General features: G+C 44.1%; 1 protein-coding gene across 6 annotated transcripts in view; it reads right to left on the bottom strand.

Annotated features, from left to right (window-relative positions):
• ahi1 (Abelson helper integration site 1) overlaps positions 1-26,934 on the bottom strand; it is a 301,212-nt gene that overhangs the window by 23,354 nt on the left and 250,924 nt on the right. For all 6 annotated transcript variants that reach the window (XR_013576639.1, XM_078542364.1, XM_078542368.1 and 3 more), the window contains one exon: positions 1,559-1,627. Coding sequence is in view for 5 of the 6 variants with exons in the window: in XM_078542364.1 (XP_078398490.1) it covers positions 1,559-1,627 (69 nt within the window). In the remaining variant the exon portion in view is untranslated. The remainder of the gene's footprint in view (positions 1-1,558; positions 1,628-26,934) is intronic.

The following is a 26,934-nucleotide window of genomic DNA, read 5'->3' as shown; positions in this document are numbered from 1 at the left end:
TGCTATTAGTAATAGCAAATTCTGGCCTTCACTTTGAAAACAGAAGGGGCAAAATCTTTTCGTGGGCTTTGGGACCCTGACCACATCAGGACCGCATGGGGGTCCTGAGCCCGCAAGTCAGGAGCCAGACCAGGGGAACTAATTGGCTACCTCGGGGCCCGCCATTGAATTAAGGATGGCGGGTGGGGTCCCAGTGCTGCAGGCCCAATCAGAGTCTCAGGAGAGACTCCTCTAAAGGGAGAGGTGGATTAAACTGAGGCAGGTAGGATATCTCAAAATGGAGGTGCCTTCGGAGGCACAAATTTAAACCATAAATTTAGAGGGGCCAAACAGGCATGCCCTTCAGAGCATAGGGGAAACCCCTTCTGCGGCAGTGTTTAGGCTGCAGGTCCAGCCTTTGTTGCTGGTGGCCCTCTCTTTGGGGACTGGAGCCTCTGGCCCCACTGACCACCAGTCCCCTCAGAGAGGCTGCCTCCAGTAAGGCTGCTCTGCTGCTGGAAAAGTGCTGGAGGGCCCTCTGAATTGCCCCTAATTGGGGCTTTAATTATTTAAATTGACTGCCCCCTCTGTTCAGCAGGTAGCCGATCTGCATCCTAACCTAAACCTGGGAAACTTCCCACGTAGCAGGAATATGTCTGGAGGCCATCTCTACATGGCTCCCCACTATTTTCTCAGAAACCCCCTCCCCTCTCACCCTGCAGCCTCCAAGCCTGCCATCCTGGGACCTGGAAAATTCTACCCAAAATGTTTGAAATGCATATCAGGCTGCCACTTTCTTGGAGCTCCAACCTAATGTTTTTTGGGTTAAGGTTCTGATTCAATTATAACTTAATCTCTTCCGAAGCAACTTAAAAATAAAAAAAATGACTTAAAATATTGGAAAATTAATCAAACAGTTTCAAAAATCAATATTTTCGAGGGGGAAATGCCTTGAGACTTCCTAGAAAATAAATCCTTCAATAACTGCTATTGGGCAGAGTTGCAAGTCATATACTTATGTTCCTTGAATGTTTTACTTCAGCTTTAAAAGTGACAGAAAGTTTGGTAAACCTGCAGTTTAAGTTGCAACATGAAGACTCATTGCACTTCTCATATTCCTATTTGTTTTCACATACTGTAGACATTTTTTTATAGTTGTTTTGAATTTTTTTTTATTTGTTCATGGGATGTGGTTAGTCCAGCGTTTATTGTCCATCCCTAATTGCCCTTGTTTACCACTATGCCACCACCTCCCTTAATTGCCAGCTTTTGAGGGATGTGCTGCCTTTTTGAAGCTGTTGGACAGTTTCTGCTAATTCTGGATTAGCATACTAGACTTACCTGGCTAAAGGATAATACTTTGTGGAACCAATATAAAATTCAAGTAATTTTTGAAAGATAATGCATCAGTGTGACATTAGTCATATACCTGATGTATTAAGTATGTGCACTAATCAGTCATGTACTAGGCAATGTTAATTATTACATAGTTAAACTGACGACTTAGGGGAAAGTCCAGTAATGAAAAGGTACAAAAAAAAAGGTACAAATTTGGCATAAGTGCCAAATGCTTACTTACAGTTTCTTCCACTGGTGCATTAGAATCAGCTTCTACTTTGATTGAGGATATTAAAGGATTTGCACAAGTCTAAAGAAAAGGAAAGTTACATTAAAAGGCTGAATGTACACTCTTAGGTATATCAGAAAGCTAATTTCTAGCTATCCCAATACAATGCCCTTCTTTATAGAGGAGATTTTCTTCACTTTGAAGACATTGGTAACTCTTTTAGTTTATTGAATGTGTTTCAATTAATATTTTGTGTTGGAAATGATGCCAGAGGATTAATAATGCTATTAAAAACATTACCTTTGCATTTAATAACCTTAAAAAAAAACTTTGATCTATTTTTGTTCAATCACTGAATGAGAAGAATCCTCCCTATAAAGCTGACTTAAACTTTACCATTATCGTCCATGAATATGATAGTTAATCAGAATTCTCTCTCTCTAATCCAGAGCTATATATGGTGCATTATACATAGGTGACAGTTAGAATCTTAGAATGGTTACAGCACAGGAGGAAGTCATTTGGCCCATCATGTCAGTGCTACCTCTTTGCACAGCAATTCAGCTAGTGGCATTCCCCTGGCTTTTCCCTGTAGCCCTGAAAATTTATTCTCGAATTCCCCTTTGAAAGCCATGATTGAACCTGCCTTCACCACATTCTCAGGTAGTGCATTCCAGGTCCTAATCACTCGTTGTTTAAAAAAAAAAGTTTTTTCCCCCATGTTGCAGTTGCTACTTTTGCCAATCACCTTAAATCAATGGCTTCTGATTTTCCACCCTTCTGCTAACAGTAACAGTTCCCCCCATCTACTCTGTCGAGACCCCTCAAGATTGTGCACAATCAACAGGAGAGGTTCCAGACTGGAGGTGGAGTTCCGGACATCAAGATCCTCACTCCATTCGAGAGTCTTGCGTTGGAGCTGGCCTGAGAGGACGTGGACCATCCCTGCGGCACCGGTTAGGTCGGCGACAAGCATCCACGTCAGGATCTTGCACCAGATCATCCCTCTATCAACTCTACTCTGAGCCCATTGTTCCATGTGTAACGCGGCTGTCAAGCACGAATAATCTCCACTTTCCTAGGCACATCTGTTATGTCACCCTCAGGCAACCTTGAACCCGATCCCAGCATCAAGAGCATCTCAGATGAGGACCCTGAGGGCAGTACTGTTGAAGACAGGTCACTGCACTCACCCACACCCTCCACCAGCGCAGCGACACGCACCTTGGTGGGACCTTGATGTAGAGTAGCCTCAGAATAACAATCTGGTAAACATTGCACACAATCTGTTTCACAGCAGGCAGAGGCTGGGACATCTGAGGTCACCGGCACTCGGAGGATTGTTGGAGGCAAGGGGTCTGCTGAATATGAGTCAGGTGATGAGCCTCTGGACTCAGTCCTCAATCAGCTCACCGCCACCTTCTCAAGGGAAACTAGGGATGGGCAATAAATGCTGGCCCAGCCAGCAAAACCCGCATCCCATGAATTAGTAAAAAAAAAGTTGTTGGAGCTGCAAAGACGATCACGGGAACATCAGGAAGGGATGTCTGGTGCATTCCTCAGATTGCAAGGGATGAGGGAGGAGTCCGTCGCCTTCAGTCCGATGTGATAGCGCCAGCATGCCGATGCACCGAGGTCGACACTGGCAGGGTGGCGGCTGCCATGGAGACCTTGGCCCAGGACATTGGTCCTGCACTGCTGCGCAGGCTGAACTCCATCGCTGACACCATAGTGGGCCTCTAACGGTGTCAATACGAGAGGGGTGTGGGGCAGCTCCATCTCACTCCATCTTCCTGCTCTCCTCAAGGAGTCAGCCAGGGACCATGGGACACCAATAGGGAGGAGGGCCAGAAGCTCAACACCCCGGGGCCATCCACCCAGGTGACTCTGGGAATATCTGGCCGATACAAATCCCCTCATCCTGTGACCCCATTATCTCCAGCTCCACAGGCCGAGGAGGGTGCACCTGGCCGACAGCAGGACACCCAAAGCAGGCCAGGGCCCTCCAGGTCTCAGCCCTCTAGAGGATGGCTGCCAAAGTCATCACAGACAACAGGGCATAAAGGTCAGCAGGCTGCCTCCACCTCCACTGTGGATGTTGAGGGAGCACCAAGATGTAGCAGCAGGGTTATGAAGGTTAAGATGTAGTTGCACCACATGGGCACAGGTGTTAATCGCTTGTACATAATGTTCACTATTGTAAATAAACTCCCAAGAAAGTCTCCTTGTCTATGGCTCCTGGATATGATGAGCAGTGTTTGTGTCATTCAGATGTGAAAACTTGGTTCCTGCACAAAATAAAGGTGTCTCAGTCCAGGGCCTCTTCCCTGTGCAGTGTGTAACCTTCAGAGCAAAGTGATGGTCCAGTTTCACACTCCCTGAACATATTACTGATGCCTGCACCTCGACAGTGCTCATCATTCCTGCTAGAATGTTGTGGGCAGGCGTCACAGAGTTCTGTCATTTTCTCTGTGTGCTCTCGACACCTTTGCTGTGGGGCTGCCCCTGATCTCTTCAGCATCTGTGTCCGGTGATGGTGTGATCCTGAGGGTACAAATTCACGGCTGCATTTCCAATCACAATCATCACAGAGCACAAGTGAGCTGCTGTCAGCCAGACAGGAGTCAGACGTTCACAGAGACAATGTGAAGATCTATGAAGTGTCCTCACTGCATATCATCATCATCCTCCTGGAATCTTGCAACTATTATGGCCTCCGCTGCATTTCCATGACTTGAGCCTGAGCACTGAGGGTATGTGCACTGCCATCAGCCATACGGGAGTCAAATGTTACAGATGCAAGGTGAGGGTGTCAGGACTGTCCTCACTGCATCTCGTCATCATCCTGCAGGAATCTTGCGGCTATTAGGGCCCCATGAGCGTGCCTGCCTCGTCTAGCCAGTGCGATGGCCTCATCGCCGGCATCCTGCCTTCAAGAACCTCATCACCATCATTCGCTTCGACTTCGTCCTCATCAGAGGAGACATGCAGCTGATCCATCTCCTCCTCAGCCATGTTTTCCCCCACACCCGCCCATTGCAATGCCAGGTTGTGTAGCGCACAGCAAGCTACGATGTGTGACATCCTCTGGGGACTGTATTGCAATGCTCCACCAGACCTGTCAAGGCACCGGAACCTCATTTTCAATGTGCCTATTGTTTGTTTCACCAAAGTCCAGGCTGTGGCATGAGCCTCGTTATACCGTCTCTCTGCTGTAGTTTAAGGCCGCCGCACGGGCATCATCAGCCTCGTCCTCTGTGAGTAACCCTTGTCCCCGAGGAGCCAATCCTGTAGTTTCTGTGGACCCTGGAAGACGTCAGGGATCTGAGACCTGCTGAGATAACGTGCATGCTCCCTGGGAATCATGCGCAGACCTGTAGGATGCATTTGTGGTAGTTGCAGACCAGCTGAACATTCAGCAAGTTGAAGTCTTTGCAGTTGACGTAGTTGGCTGCTTGTTGCCACAGAGATCTAAGCACCACGTGAGTGTAGTCGATGGCGCCCTGTTCCTGTGGAAGACCAGAGATCGCTGAAAATCCCAGTGGTCTTGCTTCCTGGCTTGCCTGATCCCGGTTGAAATGCACAAAGTTCGGTGTCTTCGCGAAGTTGGCATCCGTGACCTCTTAGATGCACGTGGGTGGAGGCCTGTGAGATCCTGCACAAGTCACCTGTGGAACACTAAAAGGAGCCACTGTTGTAAAAACTGACCTCTCAGTTGAACTGAAATTATCCCATGCCGCTATTTCAAAGAAGGGCAGTGGAATTATCCCGTGTTCTGACCGATGTTTTTCCCGAGTCAAAATCATACAAAACAGAGTGTCTTGTCATTATCATATTGTTAGAGCCTACTATGCAAAATGGCCACTGTGTTTCCTACATTACAACAGTGACTACACTACAAAAATATTAATTGATTGAAAACTGCTTTGGGTCCTCCTGTGATCATGAAATGTGCTATATAAATGCAAATCTTTGTTTGTGTATTACTGCTCCTTTTTTAGTCACTGAGCTCATCGTTAGGGACTTGGAGCACGGAAAACTGTAGACTCCTCTACAATTCAATGTCACCGTCCAGTAAGAAAGCATTATATGTCTCTCTGTAAAGATGACTAAGCTAAACTCCACTCTTTTTAACCCTATTTTGACACAGCCAGGCACAGTGTAGAAACTGAAAACATTCAAATAACAAGCAAAGCTTACTGCTCCAGGACTTTTAATCTAAAATCAGAAAATGCTGAGAATACTCAGCAGGTCAGGCAGTATCTGTGGAGAAAAACAGAGTTAACGCTTCAGGTCGATGACCCTTCATGAGAACAGGCCAGCACTTTTGATGTTTGGCAGTGGCTAATGAAATTCCTGCAGTAATGTTCTGGAGTTGATCAAGAGAACTGCAATAGAAAATGGAGTGAGACGCCAGAGGATATTAAAAGGAATGTTATAAATAAAGGTTAAAAAAAAATAAATGGAATATCCAAAGGCAGAGAAAGTCTTGGAAAAAGTAGAAGAGGCTTTATAATCACAAGGGGGCTATGTCTGTGGGGAGTTAATGCCAGGTTTTATAGTTAGTTGTCTCGAGTTTTGTTTTTTTCCTTCTTACTGTGACATGAATGCTCCTTCCATGGCCTTTATATCAGCCAATAAGGTGGTTAGTCATATATGGCAGTGGGGTTTTATGGATTCCCCAACCCGCACAATAGGAGGTTGGCACTCACATGCAATAGACACGAGTGTCCCAGCATATCTATCCAGTCTTTGCTTCCTGAGAGTGGGGCTTGAAACCTGCACTTTCTTACTCCGAGTCAGAAATGCTACCACTGAGTTAAATGCTCGCTTCTATTTGCATGGTTGGTGAAGGTGGTGAGTAATGTTAAACTTTTATCAATATACAAAATATGAGGTGTTTATGAAGAAGACTGCCCCTTCCACACTCCTTCCCCCTCAGTGTGTTAGGATGCATGTTCACACAACAAACTGAAATCTGCTGATGAGCCAGATGGAAGCTTTGTTGCCTGCAGAGATGACAGCTCTACCCAGGGAACACCACTGTTAAACAAAAGGAGAAAGTGCAAGACAAACCGTTTTGAATTCCAATATAAACATCATGTGGGTCAGAACTGCTGCAGTGGTGTAGAGCAAGCAGTACCAGAAGATAATGGTAAATTGAACCATGTTATTTGTTGGCACCTCCACAGCAGACAAAGAACTTTTCGGGAAGAGAGAATTGAGTGCTGCTGTGCTATGTTCCTGGGCTAGGATAACTAACTGATATGAGGGTAGAAAGGGTATAAATGGAAGGTCTAAGGGAGTTTCTGTTGATATTCATGTGGGGACACATACTACATACAAATGGAGCAAGGTCTGAGAACATCAAGTGTAGGTATTACAAAAAGAACATAACTTTCAGATCTCCTACCACCCGTGATATGACTCACTCCCAAGAATGAACAGACTGTTCTACAGTTTTAGTGTTAAGTGGTGATCAATGTTGATAGGACCAGAAGAATTTAGTTTTGCCCACTCTTGATCGGCTCCACTCCTGGCTACTTATTCCTGCTAGGTCACCCTTATTCAGCTCTTCTTTCTTGTGAATGCTGTTTGCTTGGCTGTCTCTCTTTGTTTTTTTTTCTCCCCTTGCCTCTCTCTCTACACATCTTCTCACCCCACCTGCCACATCACTTCCTTTCTCTCTTTAGCGCATCTCCTTTCCCTCTCTGCTATTTTTTGAGAAACATTTTCACCATAGGTGCATTATTCCAGGAATCTCCCCAGAAGTGGAAGTGCTTACTCACAGTATGTACTATCACTGAAACTAAATTGAGCAGTTTCAGCTGAGAGACAGCGAGTGTGTGCCTGAGTTAGCGTGTGTGATATGACTCACTCCCAAGAATGAACAAACTGCTGTTCTACAATTTTAGTGTTAAGCGGTGATCAATGAGGTGGCAACCAAGAGTTTTTAAACCATGTTATATTGTAAGCAATGACATGGCTAAAGTTGATGATACAACATTGGCCACAAACATCCTTGGTGGTTATTATTTTCCACACAAGTTTGTACTTCAAATGATTAATATAGAAATTCTTAAAATTATTATGTTGCAGTTACAAAAAATAAAGCAAAACTGGTTCTTCATGTAATCGCCCAAATTTTGTATCCAGAGATATCCACCTTAGAGGCTCTAGATCGGTGATGGGCAACCTAGGCTAGTGAGTGGGCTGCATGAGTGGCCCTCCTTCATCTCAGTGGGCCGCAAGGTTGAAATCAGTCATGTGCATGAACCATGAGCTCATGAATAAGATTAAATACATTTAATACAAACTGAATATTTCATAACGAGTTAAAGAAAATGCTTAATCAGTCATATATGAAAAGAACTGTCATCAACTTCAACTAATAAAAACAAAATAAATACTTATGTTTACCTTACTTACATTATACGCAGTGTGGCTTCTGGTTGGATCTGTCCCCCACTGGTTTTCTTAGATAAGGACTCAGGGATGTGCAGAGACACTTTGCAATTCAGCAATGAGGTTTCCATCCATTACTCTGTTGCACTTCTTGCATTTGATGTATCCCATAGCAGAAAAAGTCTGCTTGCATGCAGTGCTTTGATTGGACGCAAAGGGAGCGCATGGCTCTCACAGCCAGTGTTGTGTGCAATCAGCATGCATCTCACTTCACGTGCACTTGCTTTAAGTGCGTATCACTTTAGTAAAACAGGTAGGAAACAAATTACGCGGACAGAAACCAGTGGAATCTGGCAACCCTGCGCATGGGCAACAATCAAAATGTCTCGCGGACCACACACACAAGCCTGAAGGACTGCATGCAGCCTGCAGGTTGCCCACCACTGCTCTAGATCCTGAGATGGGGAACATAGAGCATAACAATGCAGTGGAGTGTAACATAAGACTGAAATCCATGAGCAACATTGGATATTGGCTTCTCAATGTGTGTAGTCAATGGTGCTCTGCACAATGGGCAAGCCCTCTATCCTGGTGAAACCACATGCACACGCTACCTGCTTCTCTCTGGCTACAGAGAATGCAATGTAGTTCCCTTCTTCTGGTATACAGACCATCAGTCACTTCTACAAGAACTAGGAACAGGGGTAGGCCATTTGACCCTTCGCGCCTGCTCCACCGTTTGATAATATCATAGCTAACCTGATTGTGGCCTCAACTCCACTTTAATGTCTGTTCCCCATAACCCTTAACTCCCTTGTCGATTTTGAATATATCCAATCACACAGTCTCCACTGGTCTCTGGGGAAGAGAATTCCACAGACTAATCACCTTCTGAGAGAAAAAAGTCTCATCTCAGTCCTAAATGGGAGACCCCTAAAGTTTAAACTGTGTCCCCAGTTCCAGACTCCCCCTCAAGGGGAAACATTCCTTCAACCACCTTGTCAAGACCCCTCATTGGATGGCAAAATGGGAGATGTCAAAGATTTCGCCTACACTAGTCTGGAAGGATCCCAACACAAATAACCTTACAGCCAATGGCAGCAGTATCCTTGCCCTGCTCTGAGGCTGAAGGTTTGCCTGTAAGAGGTTGCAGACTTTATATAACAGATGTCACATGTATTGTTCCCTGCTGAGGTTGAGATGAGTTTGGTCCCTAAGACTCCGGGTGCTCCTGTGAGCAGCTTGTCCTCCTGAGTGTTGTCTTTCTTCAATCTCCCTGTCATGCTGCAGGCCAAGGGGGATGGTAATTACAGCACCCATGAAAAGAGAACCAAGGCCTTCACCATAGGCAACGTCACTCCCTGTTGACTTCACCAACTTTAAACAGCAGTAGGAAACACACAGTATTTCTACCAACTGAGCAAGAGCCAGGAGAAATCAATCAGAAACTAACCTGAAAATAGTTGGTTATCCCTTTAAACAGTGCTGGTGGGGGATCCTTCTTGTCGCTGAACTCATGCTCAGATGTACACGCTTAAGAGGAGTTAGCTGGAGAGTTTAGGTCATGAATGGCACTACTGCTATGAAATCAGCATTAGGCACTGACTGACATCACGATCTGCCTGATCTTCATGCTTCTGGGGCATCTTCCTAATGCCTATGTTAATAGCCTCACAAAGAAGATATCCAGTGCAGCCCATAGTGCCATTTTGCACCCTAAACAGCACCCACAATACTGAAAATATGGGTGCTATGGAACTGAATCTTGAGGCTAAGTGTTTTTAAAAATACTAGGCTAAATGGAAAAGGAGGTTGGGTGGCCTTGATAATGAGGATGAGATAAAGTAGATTTATCAGGAAATTGGAGGAGCATATAAAAAGGGTAATGCACTAATTATGGGGGACATTAATCTTCATATAGACTTGGAAAATCAAAAATTGGTAAAAGCAGCTTAGCAGATCAGTTCATGGAATGTATTTGAGATGTTGAGGAAACAACTAGGGAACAGGCTACTCTAGATCTAGCATTGGATAATGAGGCAGAGTTAATTAGTAATCTTATAATAAAGGCTCTTCCAGGGAAGAGAGTTCATAAGGTTGAACTCTACCTTATATTGTGTTTGATACTGATGTAGTTAGGTTTGAAATCGGGGTCTTTTAACAAAGACAATTAAGGGAGTGAGTTGGCTATGGTAGATTGGGAAGTTAGATTAAAAGATACAACAGTAAATATACGAAGAGATAATTCAGAATTCTCAATGGAAATACATTCCATCGAGGAATGTAAGCTTCACTGGAAAAGTGGTACAGCCATGGCTCAAGAAAAGTTAAGGACAGTATTAGATTAAAAGAAGCAGTTTGTAACATTGCCAGGAAGAGTAGTAAGCATGAGGAATGCGAGAGCTTTAAAAATCAGCCAAGGAGGGCCAAGAAATTGATAAAAGAGGAGAAAATAGAATGAGGGTAAAGGTAAACTAGCAAGGAATATAAAAAGATTGTTAGAGCCTTTATGAATAGATAAAACAAAGATTAGTGGAAGTAAACGTGAGTCCCTTAAGGCACAGGCAGGAGAAATTATATTGGGCAATAGAGGAATAAGGAAATGGTAGTGATGTTAAACAAATATCTCGTGCCTGTCTTCACAGTAGAAGACACAAAGAATATACTGGAAATTGAGAGGAACCAAGGGCCTGATCAGAGTGAGGAACATAAAGTAACTAATATGAGTAAAGAAAATGTATTGGAGAAATTAATGGGACTGAAATCCAACAATTCCTCTCAACCTGCTGGCCTACATCCAAAGGTTTTAAAAGAGGTGGCTGGAGAGATAATGATGCCTTGGTTTTGATCTTCCAACATTTTCTAGATTCTAGGCTAACCCCCAAGGATTGGAAGATAGCAAATGTAACCCCGCTATTCAAGGAAAGAGGGAGAGAGAACAGAGGGAACTATAGGCTAGTTAGTCTGATGTCAGTAATTCGGAAAATGCTGGAATCTATTATTAAGGACATGACAATACAGCATTTGGAAATTCACATGATTAGGCACAGTCAGCATGGTCTTCTGAATAGGAAATAGCATTTGATAAATCTAATTGTATTTTTTGAGGGTGTAACTTGTAGGGTAGATAAAGGGGAATCAATGGATATGGTATATTTGGATTTTCAGGAGACATTCAATAAAATGCCACACAAGATGTTATTGCAGAAACTTAGGGCGCATGGGATTGGGTGAAATATATTAGCCAACATTTTCCGCCCATCCGGGGGCCATTCAATGAGATCATGGCTGATCTGATAATCCGCCATTTTACGTGAGTGGGCCAATTAAGGCCCGCCCAGCGTGACATCCGCCAGGAAGTGCTATGCACTCCCTGTGCAGGTGGGGGGATTCCCTCAGCCTGGAGTGCTGCCTCAGGGAGATTGGCTCTGATATAAAAGTTGAATTTCAGGTAATAAAAACATTTCCCTGCCATGTCCCCTCATGTGACACTGTCACATGAGTTGGGACATGTCCATAACTTTTATTGAAACATTTGTTAAAATTTAAAAAACCCGCTTGAAACCTCATCCTGCCCGTGGATGAGGTTTCATGCTTTTCCGAGGCCCGCCTGGGCTCTCAGCCTGCCCGCTAACCTTAAGGTTGGACGGGCAGGTCCATCAATCAGATTAATTAGTTTTTTAATGGCCTTAATAGGCCGTTGACAGTTTAGCAGGCGCACAGCCGAATCAGCTGCGTGCCTCCCATACTGGAAATCTAAATGATGCAGGGTGACGTCGAGACGCATGCCCAACGTTTCCCCGCATCATTTTACGCATCAGTGAGCGGGCCCCGCCCCTGCTCGCCAACCGGAAAAACCTGCCCATTAATGTAGATTGAGGTTAATTGATAGATAACAGAGGGGGAATAAATGTGTTATTTAGGGATGTAAGGGTTAACTAATGGAGTGCCACAATGATCAGTATTTGGGCCTCAGCTATTTACAATCCACACCAATGACTTAGATGTGGCATCTAATGTAATATTCAAGTTTGCTGACGATACAAAGCAGGGTGGGAAAGTAAACTGTTAAGAGGTGCTGAATTTTCACCCCAACATGGGGGTCAGGAGGGAGCTGGCTGGTGCATAATTTTGCACTGCTGGCAAGTGTGTTGGTTTACTGGCAACATCCTGCTCCCGGGCCATTTTCCCAAAGGCAGGATTGGGGGTGGAAGGGCTACCTGTGCGCAAGCAGTGGGGAGACAATATAGTTAGATAAAAGGCCAACTGTCAGAGGTCAACTGGAATCTTCCAGCCAGCCTGTGTTAACAAGCTAATTGATCCCAATAATATGCTGCCCACACCATTATGTGGTTGGCTTGGGCAGTCAAGCGGGAGTGGGCATGCCGCTTTTTAAAAAAAACCTTTTCAAAGGACGGGAAGGAAGGAGGCTACTATCTTCAAGGGTGCCCTTTGTGTATCAGGGGGCAGGCCTCCTAAGATAGTACCCCCTCCTTTCTTCCTATCAGCCTCCACATAAAATACACCACCCCCACCCGGTAAACTGCTCAAACGCTCCCTGCCTAAGACCTTGGGATTTACCTGGCTCCAGGATCCAAGGGCCTTCTTGTTCCTGGTTTCAGTTCTGCAGTGCTCACTAATGCACTTTTGGCGCTGCCGGGACCGATGGGGCTGCTGGCCATTCAGTTTGGCCGGCAGCTCCTGGGGGCACGACATCCTCCCCAGTGAGGGGCGGAAGTCCCATACTGCACCTATTTAGCCTGCCTACAGCGCATTATGGCTACGGGGCAGGCTAGCATGGAGTGGGTCAACTCCACGCTGACTTTGCTTCCAGGAGGGGTCATCTGTCTACCACTCTCCCGACCCCGTTAATATTCTGCCCACAGTGTGGGGGTTCTGACCCCCATTTGACCACACCATTGGGGTATTCCAACCCAAATGCAAAATCTTTCCCAAGGACACAAAGAACAAAGGGATACAGACCAGTTACGTAATTGGGCAAGGAGGTGGTAGATAAAGTATAATTTGGGGTAGTGTGAAATTATCCACTTTGATAGGAAGAATGGAAAAGCAGATTATTAAAAATTTTTTAATTAGGTGAGGAACTAGTAAATGTTGACATTCAGAGCAATTTGAGGTTGCACACCACTCACAGAAAGTTAAAATGAAGCTACAGAAGCAATTAGGAAGGCAAATGATTTGTTAAGACTCTCTTACAAATGGTTGGAAGTGTTGCTGCTATTATATGAGGCTTTGGTGAGACCATATCCAGAGTACTCCTTACCTGAGGAAGGATATACTTGCCATTTTTTAATTTATTCATTCACAGGATGTGGGCAACACTGGCAAGGCCAGAATTTATTGCCCATCCTATTTCCCTTGAGAAAGTGGTGATGAGCCATGTTCTTGAACCACTGCAGCCCATGTGGTGTAAATACACCCACAGTGCTGTTAGGGAGGGAGTTCCAGGATTTTGATCCATCTACAGTGAAGGAACGGCGATATAGTTCCAAGTCAGGATGGTGCGTGGCTTGGAGCGGAACTTGCAGGTTGTGGTTTTCTCATGCCCTTGTCCTTTGAGGTGGAAGGTGCTGTCGAAGGAATATACTTGCCTTAAAAGGGATACAATAAAGATTCACTACACTGATTCCTCGAGTGAGAAGACTGGTCTATGAGATTGAGTAGCTTGGGCCTTTATTCTCTGGAGTTTAAAAGAATGAGACGTGATCTAATTGAAATGTATAAAGTTTTCAGAGGACTCTGACAAGATAAATGCTCAGAGACTGTTTCCCCTGGCTGGAGTCTACACCTAGATTTCACAGTCTCAGGATAAGGGGTCAGTCATTTAGGACTGAGATGAGAAATTACTTTGAGGGTTGTGAATCTTTGGAATTCTCTATCCCAGAGGACTGAGGATCCTCTGTTAATATATTTATGATTGAGAGTAATAAATTTTTAGACACTGATGGAATCAAGTAAACTGGGGATAAGGTGAGAAAGTGGACTTGATGGGTTCAGCCATGATCTTACTGAATGGTGCAGTAGGCACGGTGGGCCCTATGGCTTATTTTTGCTTCTATGTTCTTATTGGAAGTGCTGCAGGGGTTACAGTGACTGGTTGCAGATCCTGCTGCAACCGTTCACTTAGCTGTTGTAAAGCTTCTTTAGCTAGGGGGCGGGAGGTAGGTTTGCCAACACCGGCTGGACATATACCGGGAGATGTCGTTGGAAGTGGCGTCACAGAATCCCGGCGGGGTGGTGCGAGGGCTGGTGAGCCCATTCAGGAGGGGCAAAGTCCAAAGCCCTGGGCGCTGACAAACAGCCGCCTCGGGTTCTGCTCTCTGGCTGCCGCTGGCTTGGCCTGGACCCCCATTAACAGACTCGCACACTCCATCTCCGGGACCACTGCTTTGCACCCCACGCTTGCTTCCTGCAAAAGTGCCGATTCCCCTGCCAGCTCACACTGCACTCATCTCAGCGCTGGTGGGGTAAAAAACAGACAGGGCAGCAAGCACTGACATCCATGAGGTCAGTATGCATACGCGGCTGCAATGTAATGTGCTATGTCATCACGTAAGCTGCACCTGCGCGCAAGTACTGCCTGGCCTGCCTGTGAAAAGCCATTCAGTGAAATGGATTTTGAGAGTGCCGGGGCGGAAGTCGACCGGCTAATGGGGAATCCTATCATTTTAAAATCTCCCAGACTGCTTTTAATAGCCGCCAAGAGATTGGGGCCGATTCTGGGAGTCTCCCGGCCATTCTGGCAGGGTTGGAAACCCTCGCGGGAGGGGAGAATCCACACTGTAAGTCTAAGTGTGAGAAAAAAATCAGCAGGACGTATGTGTAGGGTTCAGAGTTATGTACACAGATGCATGCAGAATAAAAGCAAAACAAGTGACCTAAGAAGCACAAATTCATCTCCAAGAGCATAAGATATAGGCCTTTTGGCCCTTCAGGGGGCTGATCTGATTGTGGCCTTAAGTCCACTTTCCTGCCTGTCCCCCATTACCCTTGACAATCAAAAACCTATCTAATTCAGCCTTGAATATATTCGATGACCCAGCCTCCACTGCTCACTGGGGAAGGCAATTCCAAATACTAACAACCCTTAGAGAAGAAATTCCTTATCTCCATCCTCAATGGGAAATCCCCTTTTTAAAATTAAATAGTTCTACATTCCTCAATAAGGGCAAACATCCTCTCAGCATTTAGTCTGTGAAGTCCCCTCAGAATCTTACATGTTCCAATAAGACCATCTCTCTTTCTTCTAAACTCCAATGAGTATAGGTCCAATCTGCTCAACCTTTCCTCAGAAAACAACCCTTAACCCCAGAAATGCAAGTACATTCCTCCTTAAGTAAGGTGACCAACCAAAAGTGTACACAGCACTGAAGGTGTGGTCTCACCAATGCCCTGTACTGTCACAGCAAGACTTTCCCATTTTATACACCAAACCCTTTGCAATAAAGGCCAACATTCCATTTACTTTCCTAATTACTTGCTAGATCTGCATGCTGACATTTTGTGATTCATGTACAAGGACAGCCAGGTGCCTCTGTACCGCAGCATTCTGCAGTCTCTCTCCATTTAAATAATATTCTGCTTTTCTATTTTCCCACCAAAATGGACAGCCTCATATTTTCCCACATTATACTCCACTACCAAATTTTTGTCCACACACTTAATCGATCCATGTCCATTTGCAGACTCTGTATCCTCCTCATTGTTTTCCTACCTATCTTCGTATTGGCAGCAAATCTGGCTTCAGTACAGTTGGTCGCTTCATCCAAGTCATTAATATTTATTGTAAATAGTTGAGGCCTCAGCACTGATCCCTATGGCACCCCACTAGTTTCTGTTTGCCGTCCTGAAAATTGCTCATTTATCTTGACTCTGTTTTCTGTTAGTTAGCCAATCCTCTATACATGCTTATCTTGTATAGTAACCTTTTATGTGGTAACTTACTGAACACCTTTTAGAAATCTACGTACACTACATCTACGGATTCCCCTTTATCCACCCTGCTTGTTACATCCTCAAAGAACTCTAATAAATTTGCTAAACACAACTTCCTTTTCACAAAACCATGTTGACTCTGCCTGATTGTATTGTGATTTTCCAGATGTCCTACTACTACCTCTCAAATAATGGATTCTAGCATTTTCCCAATAGGCTAACTGGACTATAGTTTCCTGCTTTCTGTCTCCTTCCTTTCTTGAACAGAGGTATCACATTTGCAATTTTCCAACCTGCTGGGACTTGTACGGAATTGTACTTCTAGGGAATTTCGGAAGGTTACAACCAGCGCATCCACCATCACTGCAGCCATTTCCCAGGCCATCAGGTCCAGGGAACTTGGCAGCCTTAAGTCCATTAGAATTCCCATTACTTTTTCTCTAGTGATGGTAATTGTTTTAAGTTCCTCTGTCGGCTTTGTCTCGATTTTCTACTATTCTTGGGATGTTTTTTGTATTTTCTACTGTAAAGATGGATACAAAATACTTGCTCAAAGCCTCTGTCATTTCCTCATTTCCCATTATCAAATCCCCAGTCTCACCCTCCAAGGAACCAATGCTCACTTAGCTACTCTTTTTCTTTTTATATACTTGTAGAAGCTTTTACTGTCTGTTTTTATATTTATTGCTAGCTTTCCCCATATTCCAATTTCTCTATCCTTATTTTTTTTTAGTCATCCTTTGGCTGGATTCCAAAGCTTTCCCAATCTACCATTGTACGCCTTTTCTTTCAATTTGATACCACTCTTAACTTTCTTAGTTAGCCATAGATCCTCCGGTAGTGTCTTTCTTCCTCAATGGAATATATCTTTGTTGAGAGTTATGAAATGTCTCTTTAAATGTCTCACCATTTCTTGACCTAATTAAGCCTATTTACCCAGTCTACTTTAGCCAATTCTATGTTTATATCTTTATAATTGCTTTTATTTTAAGTTTAAGACACTAGTCTTAGACCCACATTCCTCACTCTCAATCTGAATGCGAAATTCTATCATATTATGATCACTCTTGCCCAGAGAATCCTTTACTATGGAGGTCTTTAATTAATCCTGTCTCATCATACATTACCAGGTCCAAAACAGCCTGGTCCCTGTAGGTTCCAGAATGTATAGTTCTAAGAAGCTGTCCCAAATATACTCTATGAACTCATCCTCCAAGCTACCTCTGCCAATTTGATTTTCCCAATCGATGTGAAGATTTAAGATACCCACGAATATTGCAGCACCTTTCTTGAAAACCCCCATTATTTTTTGATGTATATTCTGTCCTACTGTGTAGCTATTGCTTGGGAGCCTATAAACTATTTCCACAAGTGACATTTTTCCTTTGCTATTTATCTTCATTCAAACTGGTTCTACATCTTGATCTTCGATATTGATTTCATCCTATACTAACAGAGCTACCGTACCTTATTTTCCTTTCCTTCTGAAATGTCAAATATCCTTGAATATTCAGGTCCCATCCCTGGACACCTTGCAACCGCATCTCTCTAATAGGTATCATATCACTCATTTATTTGCACTATTTTTATTTTCACTATCAATTTATCCATCCAAGGGTACAATGCAGCTGCCATTAGAGAGAAGTTGGACATGATTGGGATCTCAATATTCCATTCTTTGGAAAGGTCAGGGAAATGGGGAAAAGAAGACAGAAAGAAGGGGTTTCAATAAGAGTGATCATGTAGTAGAAAACTATGTAAAGCTGGGTTCTGATCTGGGGAGTGTGCAGAGCCCATAAGTCAGGTTGAGACAAGAATTTTTTCTTCTGCATTTCATGGCTCCAAGTTGTGCAATGCGTGATGCACACCTGCACGATGTAACCCAAAGTCCATAATTTAAAGGGACAATGCAGAAATTGAATTTGGAGGAGCAATGAGGTCTAAGGTGGACAGAGAGCGATGGCAGCATCCAGATTTAATTTTGCCCGAGTGCAGTCAGGACTAGGAGGAACATACTTTTTCTGAGCAATGGGTAAAAGAAATCTGCACTGTCACCAAGAAAGTATGCTTTGAGGTGGTTGAGGAGGACAGCAGCAAAAGCATTGCACTTAGGTCTTGAATGCTGTGCAGGAAGTGGTTTAATGTCAACTTTGTCAGAGAAAGTGAATACATTTGTTGGTTCATCTACATCCTGTGGTGTAACCCCACCCTTTTCACTCTTTGATCAAGCGCCACTCCTCATACCCATTTCAGTTTCAGCAGCACCTATTCTTCTCTTTCTATGCACTTCTTCACCACCTCATGTATCCATCACTGCCACACATCCCAAACTTTATGCAATGTGATCCATCTAATTCACAATCATCCACACTAGATTTGCTGCATTAATCAGGTGAATACATGTTCATCAATGACCCATAGGTCTGTTTATTTACTCTTATAGGAGAAGGGAGCATGAAACATAAGAGAATAGAGCTGAAACCCCAAAAATTGTGCAGCTTACAGATGCATAGGTGGTGGCCACAGTGATAAGTGGCACATCTTGTGTTCCTCTCAACTGAGGATGGAGAGGCTGAGAACTTGCAGAGGCCTGGTAACAGGATTAATAATATCTCTGACACACATGCTGACTTTACTTTGACAGTTACTGAATTATGAGTAGACTGATTATGGTGATTGCCAAGATCAGCCGTTTGCTTTCACTAATTCATATCACTTTCTTTTCTCTTCTAGAGCTTCAATGGAGTACTGCGTCCAGTTCTGGGCGCCATACTTGAGGAAGGATGTGAAGGCATTGGAGAGAGTACAGAGGAGATTCACAAGAATGATTCCAGGGATAAACAACTGTAGCTATGAGGATAGATTGGAGAGGTTGGGTCTGTTTTCCTTGGGGAAAAGAAGGCGGAGAGGAGGCTTGATAGAGGTATTCAGGATCCTGAGGGGTATGGACAGGGTAAATAGTGAGAAACTGTTCCCACTCAAGAGTACATCAAGGACTAGAGGGCACAGATTCAAAATATTGGACAGAAAGAGTAGAAGTGATGTGAGGAAAAATGTTTTCACCCAGAGGCTGGTTGGAGTCTGGAATAAACTTCCTGAAAGGTTGGCGGAGGCAGGTTTGATTGAGGTATTCAAAAGAGAATTGGATTGCTATCAGAAAAGAATGAATGTACAAGGTTACGGGGATAAGGCAGGGGAGTGGGATTAGGTAGAATTCTCTTTCAGCGAGCCAGTGCAGACTCAATGTGCTGAATGGTCTCCTTCTGGTATAAAGATTCTGTGATTCCATGATACGAGGATGATTCCTTGGAGGATCTCATTCCTGCTGAGGGTGCACTGTCACACTGCACGCACTAATGCAAATGCTTGCAGCTTGGTAGACCCAGTTAGAGAGTTAGTTATGATTTCACTTGGCGCTTCACAATTCATAAATGAGCTTGAGGAGACACTGGTGACAGCTATGGAGAATCCGCCTGGTTGGTTGGGGGGTTGGTTGGGGGGTGGGGTGGGGGAGCAGGGAACAATCCTCCAGCTCTGCTCACCTGGACACAGAGAATGAACCCCAGGGGTCATCGTTGAGAAGGAGAATGACAGAAGTACATCAACAGTGTTTAAAGATGCCGACAGATGTGTCATGCACACTCTACACAATAGTGGAGAGGGTGGAGTAATCCAGCATGAACACTAATGCTTTGATGGTGCAGGTTTCCGTGAATGTCTGCCATGGAAAGTGTGGCTGCCTCTCTGGAGCTTCAAGCATGGCTCTCAAACAACTCCAGGCTGGTCTTGACTACAGGCACGCAGACTTTGAACGCCAGCATGTCTGCTGCCTTAAATGGAATGACAGACATCTTAACCATGAGCTTAAAACACACATGTACTGATCCTCACCATGCTGGTCTGCGGCAGAGTGGCAGGAGTGCTGTGGCACTGGTAAAGGACATGGGTGATGGTGAAAGGGAACGTGAAAGTGAAAACTCTACTTGAAGGACTCCCACTTCTCACCTGTTGCCCCTGCAACCCCCACCCAGCCACCTATGTGCTACCTATCTTCCAATGGCAGAGTTTGCCCATGTACAGGTGCAAGCAGCTGATGGAACACTCTTTAGCAGGGGTTTCACAGGTTGCAAAATCCAGAGGCTGTAGTAGGCTAAAAGCATTTCAGTAATCAGGGCTGGAATTTGAGCAGCCTGCATCTACCTCTGCTGAAACTACACGGGATGAACTAATCCAGGCGATAGGAAGCATAATTTAAAGTAATTGTCATTCTCTGAGAGTATGCACAAGGATATTTGACAAGATGTTAAATTTCCTTTTGTCTTATTTAATAGCGTATAAAACTTACTATGTAGCACCATTTCACATTGTATCCATTAGTGTGTCCCGAGTGCCAAATTCCCCTTTCACTTGTTCCACGGTGAATGTTGACACATGATGGAACCTATTGTGCAACTTGACGATTCCAACACACTCCTGGCCAACCTTCCATCTTCCAAGCTCCATAAACTTAAGCTCATTGAAAACTCTGTTGTCCATATCCTATTTTGCAACAACTCACATTCACTTATCACCCCTCTGCTTACTGACATACATTGGTTCCCAGTTGAGCAATGGGGGTGGGGGGGGGGTGGGTGTGCAGTTGCCTCATCCCTTCCTGTCTCTGTAATATCCTTCATCTCTACATCTCTCCTGGATCTCTGTGCTTCGCCAATTTTGGCCTCTCACACATAAGACCATAAGACATAGGAGCAGAAATTAGGCCATTCAGCCCATCGAGTCTGCTCCGCCATTCAATCATGGCTGATAAGTTTCTCAACCCCATTCTCCCGCCTTCTCCCCGTAACCTTTGATCCCCTTAGCAATCAAGAACCTATCTATCTCGGTCTTAAATACACTCAATGACCTGGCCTCCACAGCCTTCTGTGGCAATGAATTCCATAGATTCACCGCTCTCTGGCTAAAGAAATTTCTCCTCATCTCTGTTCTAAAAGGTCTTCCCTTTACCCTGAGGCTGTGCCCTCGGGTCCTAGTTTCTCCTACTAATGGAAACATCTTCCCCACGTCCACTCTATCCAGGCCTTTCAGTATTCTGTAAGTTTCAATCAGATCCCCCCTCATTCTTCTAAACTCTATCGAGTATAGACCCAGAATCCTCAAACGTTTCTCATATGTTAAGCCTTTCATTCCTGGGATCAGTCTCATGAACCTCCTCTGGACCCTCTCCAGGGCCAGCACATCCTTCCTGAGATACAGGGCCCAAAATTGCTCACAATATTCTAAATGTGGTCTGACCAGAGCCTTATAAAGCCTCAGCAGCACATCCCTGCTTTTATATTCTAGTCCTCTTGAAATAAATGCCAACATTGCATTTGCCTTCCTAACTACAGACTCAACCTGCAAGTTAACCTTAAGAGAATCCTGGACTAGGACTCCCAAGTCCCTTTGCACTCCAGATTTCTGAATTCTCTCCCCATTTAGAAAATAGTCTATGCCTCTATTCTTCCTACCAAAGTGCATGACCTCACATTTCCCCACGTTGTATTCCATCTGCCACTTCTTTGCCCATTTTCCTAACCTGTCCAAATCCTTCTGCAGCCTCATCCCCAATATTAATCGCTCAACCACTGGTGACCATGATTTCAGTTGCCAAGGCCGAAGCTCTGGAATTCCCTCCCTAAAACCTTTCGCCTCTACCTTACCTTTCTTCTTTACATTGTGCCTTAAAACCTACCTCTTTGATCAAATTATTTGGTCATCTAACCTAATATCTCCTTATGTGGTTTGGTGAAGCACCTTAGGACATTTTACTAGGTCAAAGGTGCTATATAATTGCCAGCTGTTGTTGAGAGAGTGTATGCATAGTTGTGTTTTTTGTGTGTGTGGCTATGCTCACATGCATGTTGCTTGGGGGGGGGGGGGGGGTAGTGTTGTTGATGCTTGTAGTGGCTTTGGTTATTTGTTCCATTTGGAAGAATTAACTGAATCACCTAGCTATGAGGGTATCCCTGACAGCAATGTACACGGCTACTCTGCCATCGGTGCTCCATCTTCATATTCCTCCTCCTCTTCAATGTTCTCCTTGTCTGAAGATGTTTATTGGGTACCTTCATCCTCCTTCACCTGTAACCTTTTCTAGTCTACAATGTTTTGCAGGATGGAGCACACCACCTGATTCTAGGCAGCCACATGAAACATCCTGATGGATACCTCCAGATCTGCCTCAACATCTGAAGTGCATCGTCAACATGCCCATGGCTCCAAAGCACACTTGGTAGTCCTGTTGTAATGCTCAGGCACCTTATTTTTGGGGAACCTCACAGGTGTCATAAGCCAAATTTGAAAGGGTACCCCTTATCTCTTATGAGCCAACCCTTAAGTGTGGTTCCTGGAACAAAAATGTCTGGAATGTTGAACTACCATAGTGTGAAAGCATCATGGCAAATACAAGGGAATCTGGCACACCCCTGCACAAATGCCTTGTGGTTGCATATTAGTTGCATGTTGATATAATAATATCCCTAATTGTTGTTAAGAATTCTTAGTTGTTGTGATGGTCCTCAGATTGCAACGTAGGTGCAATCAATGGTACCCTATACCTGAGGGAAGCCAGCCAAAGTGGCGAATGCGAGAGTGCGTTCACCCTAGCTCATGTTGTCGCAGGGGATGTTGACATAAGTTGATGAACAGCCTGGTGAGCAAGTTAGGCATGACCTATTGTTTATATTTATGGGCAGCCACTCAGATAGTCTTGAGATATCTCCAGAGGTGAAATGGAATGAACCAGAGGCAAAGAAACTGAGGATGTTTGTGGCTTTGGCAGCGATGGGGGCGGGGGGGGGGGGAAGCAGCTCTTTTGATGGAGTCTGCAAATGTCAGCAATCGTGACAACCTGTGCCACCAAAGCTCTGCTCTTCTGACTGGTCAATGAAACTGAGCCTCTGATGGTGGACCCTTTCACAATCCCGTGACTTTGGCGCATCCATTGGCCTCCCCCCTGCTGTTTTGCACCTCTCTCCTGTCCATGTCACTGCCAATAGATGGTGATTGGTTTTCCTACTCCGATGTGGCCCACATGGTTTTAATGTGGGGTCAGGAACAGCATTCCTGTTCCCCCTGGTTCCATGTGCAGGTACGTATATTTTAAAGGCTTGTCCCTTCTTGGTTCCAACCTACTGCAGCTCCAGAGAGGAAGAGATGCTTATTTGTACAGAATATTAGTCACAGCCCATCTGGAGTATTGCATTCCGTTTTGGACAGCAAACCGCAGGAACGATGTATGGTCTTGGAGGGAATACAGCAGATATTCATCAGGAAAGAGTTAAACTATGGGGACTTGTTGAAAAAAAAACTTGGTTGATATTCCCTTAAATTTAGAAAGTTGAAGGACGGTCCAATTGTTTCAATCAATTGAAAATCCTCACATTTCCACTTAATTATGATGCTCGATCCGATGAACTTAATTTAGAATGATAAAAGCATTCAATACGGCATATACAGAGAAACATTTTCCAGGACAAAGGGGCATGATCTTAAAATTGGAGTTAAGCCATTCATGAGTCATATCAGGAAGCTATATTTCATACAAGGTGTAGTGAATGCTGTGTCCACTGAAAATGGGGATCATGGAATATGGGGCAAAGACAAGTAAATGGAGTTGAAGTACAGTTTAGTCATTATCTAATAGAATAGTGCAACAGGCTTGAGAGGATTGAATGGCCGACTCCTCCGCTATGAAATCTCAGCCTCTGAATGCATAGCTCTGGCACTGGTGAAGGCAGGGCTATCATGATCTGTAGATCATATATTGTGGGTACCCCAGCCTGGCAGGCAGTGGGGGGAGGGCACAGAAACAGTACCATCTGATCTCTACCTACCCTCCACCTGATGTTCCTGGTCAATCTTCTCCATTGTAATAAAGCAAAATCTGATTCCAGAAGGGAATCTGGATCCTTGTTGTTGGGGTTTGAGGCCCCAAAAAAGGAATGCCTGAACTAATTTAAGTAATGCTTTCATTTAGAATACTCTAATGCTGTCTGGGAAGAATAAGTGCACACCAAGTTTCTTTCCAATGCTATTGTGAAAAATGGAGTAATTGCCACCCTTAATAATTCTGTTTCAAAAGTGCTTATTATATAATGATGCCTCCCATCAGCAACCAACAGAGTGCAATAACAGAGAAAATGACATTTGAAATCATTGTCATCACTGCTCAATTTGCCTGGATTTAGCTGGAAGGGGCAAGCACATTCAGTGCCCAATGTCATTTCAGTGGAAAATGAATTAATATGCAAAATGGGCATGGGCGCACCAGAGTCTCTCTCTAGCCATTTAATGCAGAATGCAGGTGGAAAATCTGGTCCTATATATCCAATGTGCAAAAATATTTTTACTTGCAGTGAAACATCGACTTATCAATCCACCTTGGTTCTCAGCCGCCGCTAATGAGAACTGTATTTGAAACTGCCAAATTTGTTTTTCCAAAAACATGTTCTTCCTAATGGCAAGAGGAGGATGGCACTGCTACAGGTGATTTGCCAGCTTATAGCTTCCCAGTCAACTACTCACTGAACATGTCACAGAAAGGTAGTCAAAAACACCAACAACCGTGCGCTCCTTATCTATAGGGCTGACTCCTAAAGCAAGTAAACTTATCTCAGACAATGCCATTGGTAGCTTCCAAATCAGGGATTTCATTTGTGCTATCAATATCAAAATTAATACAGAGCTTGCCGCTTGAAACATGTTCCTTGCCAATGAGATGCATTAGGAAAGTTATTCAAATTCACAATGTGTTTGGGTTCCATGAGTTGAGGACTCTATTTTGTGATTACAAGGCAGTGGAGTACATTTTGACTTTACTCAATGTAGCTCTGTTTTACATCTCTCATTACTTTATTTCCATTGACAACTAAAATGCTAGAGAATATTGTTGGGCTTCACTAGATTTGGAAAGATACCTACATTATATGGAGCGTACAGAGCCATGTCTTCTGTCAATTGCTTCCTACCTTTGTGCGAAAACTGCCAGTCTCTAGAATTGGATTGTTTGCTCACTTTGTTTTGCAGGTTCTATTGAGAAAGTAATGAACTGTAAGACCTATCTGAAAAGAACAATGACCTTGATTAATGAGACAAAGGGCAACTGAAGCTACCTGGACAAATCCAGTTGCAAAAAAAAAAGAAAAAAATTGAAGGCAGGGGTCACCTTTGCTGTTATAGATAATGCTATGCTTGTTGTTGAGTGAGCTGCAGATCTTCAGCTATCAGTTGGCATAACTCCAAAGGCCTCTGGGAGCAAGGAGAAGAAACACAGCCTTCTGTGGCACCAACAAGAAAATAACTCCAAGTCCTCTGGGAAAGTAAGCTCTGTAGATTGGGTATCAACCTGTTGGAACTAAGTATTTTCTGTGTTACTTCATTCCAAGTTCCTGTAATTAAAGCCTCTTCCATTTCCTCAGCCTCCTCATCTTCAGAACAAAGGAAGGGAAAGAGATTCCCATTGAGAAATCCATTTCCCCAGTTCAAAAGTTATCTTTCTGCAATAATTATTTTAAATGGCAGAACAAGGCATCAGAGAAGCTCTGGACATCAAACAACAAAAATCGATATCCAGGCAAAAATGATCTCCAAAATAAGAAACCCACCTCAGTCAGGTGAGGAAGACAAATGGGGGGATATTATGATGAGATCTTGGCCACTCAAATCTGTGCAAAATTTGGGTGAGCATGTTTTGGCTACAACACCCCCATTTTACTTTTTTTAAACTTTAAATACTGTGGCTACAAGAGCCAGTCAGAGGTAGGAATTCTGTGGCGAATAATTCACCTGCTTACTTCCCCAAAGCCTGTCCACCATCTACAATTACTCAAGTCAGGAGTTTCATGGCATACTCTCCACTTGCCTGGATCAGTGCAGCTCCAACAGCACACAAGAGGTTGTCACCAGCCAGGGCAAAGCGGTATGTTTGATTGGCACCCACCAACCACCTTAAACATACAATCCATCCGCCAGTGCACAGTTGCAGCAATATGTGCCATCTACAAGATACATTGCAGCAACTCACCAAGGTTTCTTTCACAGCACTTCCAAAACCTACAAACTCTGCCATCTTGAAGGACAAGGGTAGTGAGTACATTGGAGCATCATCACCTCCAAGACCGCTCCGTGTCACATACCATCCAGGCTCAGAAACACACTGCCGTTGGCTGGGCCAAAATCCTGGAACTCCCTCCCTATCAGCACTGTGGTTGCACAAGGGCAGCAACGGTTCAGGGCAGTGGCTCACCCACTATCTTCCCAAGGGCAATTGGGGGGGGGGGGGGGCGGGGGTAATAAATGCTGGCTTTGCCAGTAATGCCCATGCCCCATGAACAATTAAAAAAACTTATGCTTCAAAAATGCCCAAATCAGGCATTTTCAGGAAGGAAAATTCAACCCCAAATGTCCACCTCCAATTGGAGCATCTTGCATACCATTTTGCTGTGAGGACTGATAATTAAAGGAATACATAAACATAAAATAAAGCCACTGAGTTTTGTTTTACAACAGAGTGGAAATCAATCCATGAGGAATCAGTAAAAATCTAAAAATTGCATGGCATTATCACATCTGATGGTATAAAACAGCATATCCTTAAACTCCCCAAGAGCAATGCCACAAGAAATCTGCTGCCTCCGATATACTTTTAATGCCTTATTTCATCTTACACTACACAATATCTATCATTCAAATAGCCTGTGCAACCCAGCTGCAACCCTCCATCTATGTTGCTCAATAGCCACTGGATAGGGCTTGATAAACTGATTTTCTTTGATTTTTACTACATAGTTCAGTGGTGTGCATCACCTTTACTTGATATGTCCCCAACAAAGATAAAGAATTCCACATACAGAATGCCAGTCTGCATCACACTGAATCAATACATGTAATTATTGTAATATAAAAGCAAAATACTTCAGATGTTGGAAATCTGAAACAAAACTTGTAATTATTGTGTTGCCAAGGTTGACATCTAGAAACCTACTAAT

Source organism: Cetorhinus maximus, chromosome 5 (genome assembly GCF_964194155.1).
Source record: "Cetorhinus maximus chromosome 5, sCetMax3.hap1.1, whole genome shotgun sequence".
In the NCBI taxonomy this organism is placed as follows: domain Eukaryota; kingdom Metazoa; phylum Chordata; class Chondrichthyes; order Lamniformes; family Cetorhinidae; genus Cetorhinus; species Cetorhinus maximus.
Note: the sequence above shows the minus strand (reverse complement) of the source record. Positions and strands in the feature narration are given on the sequence as shown.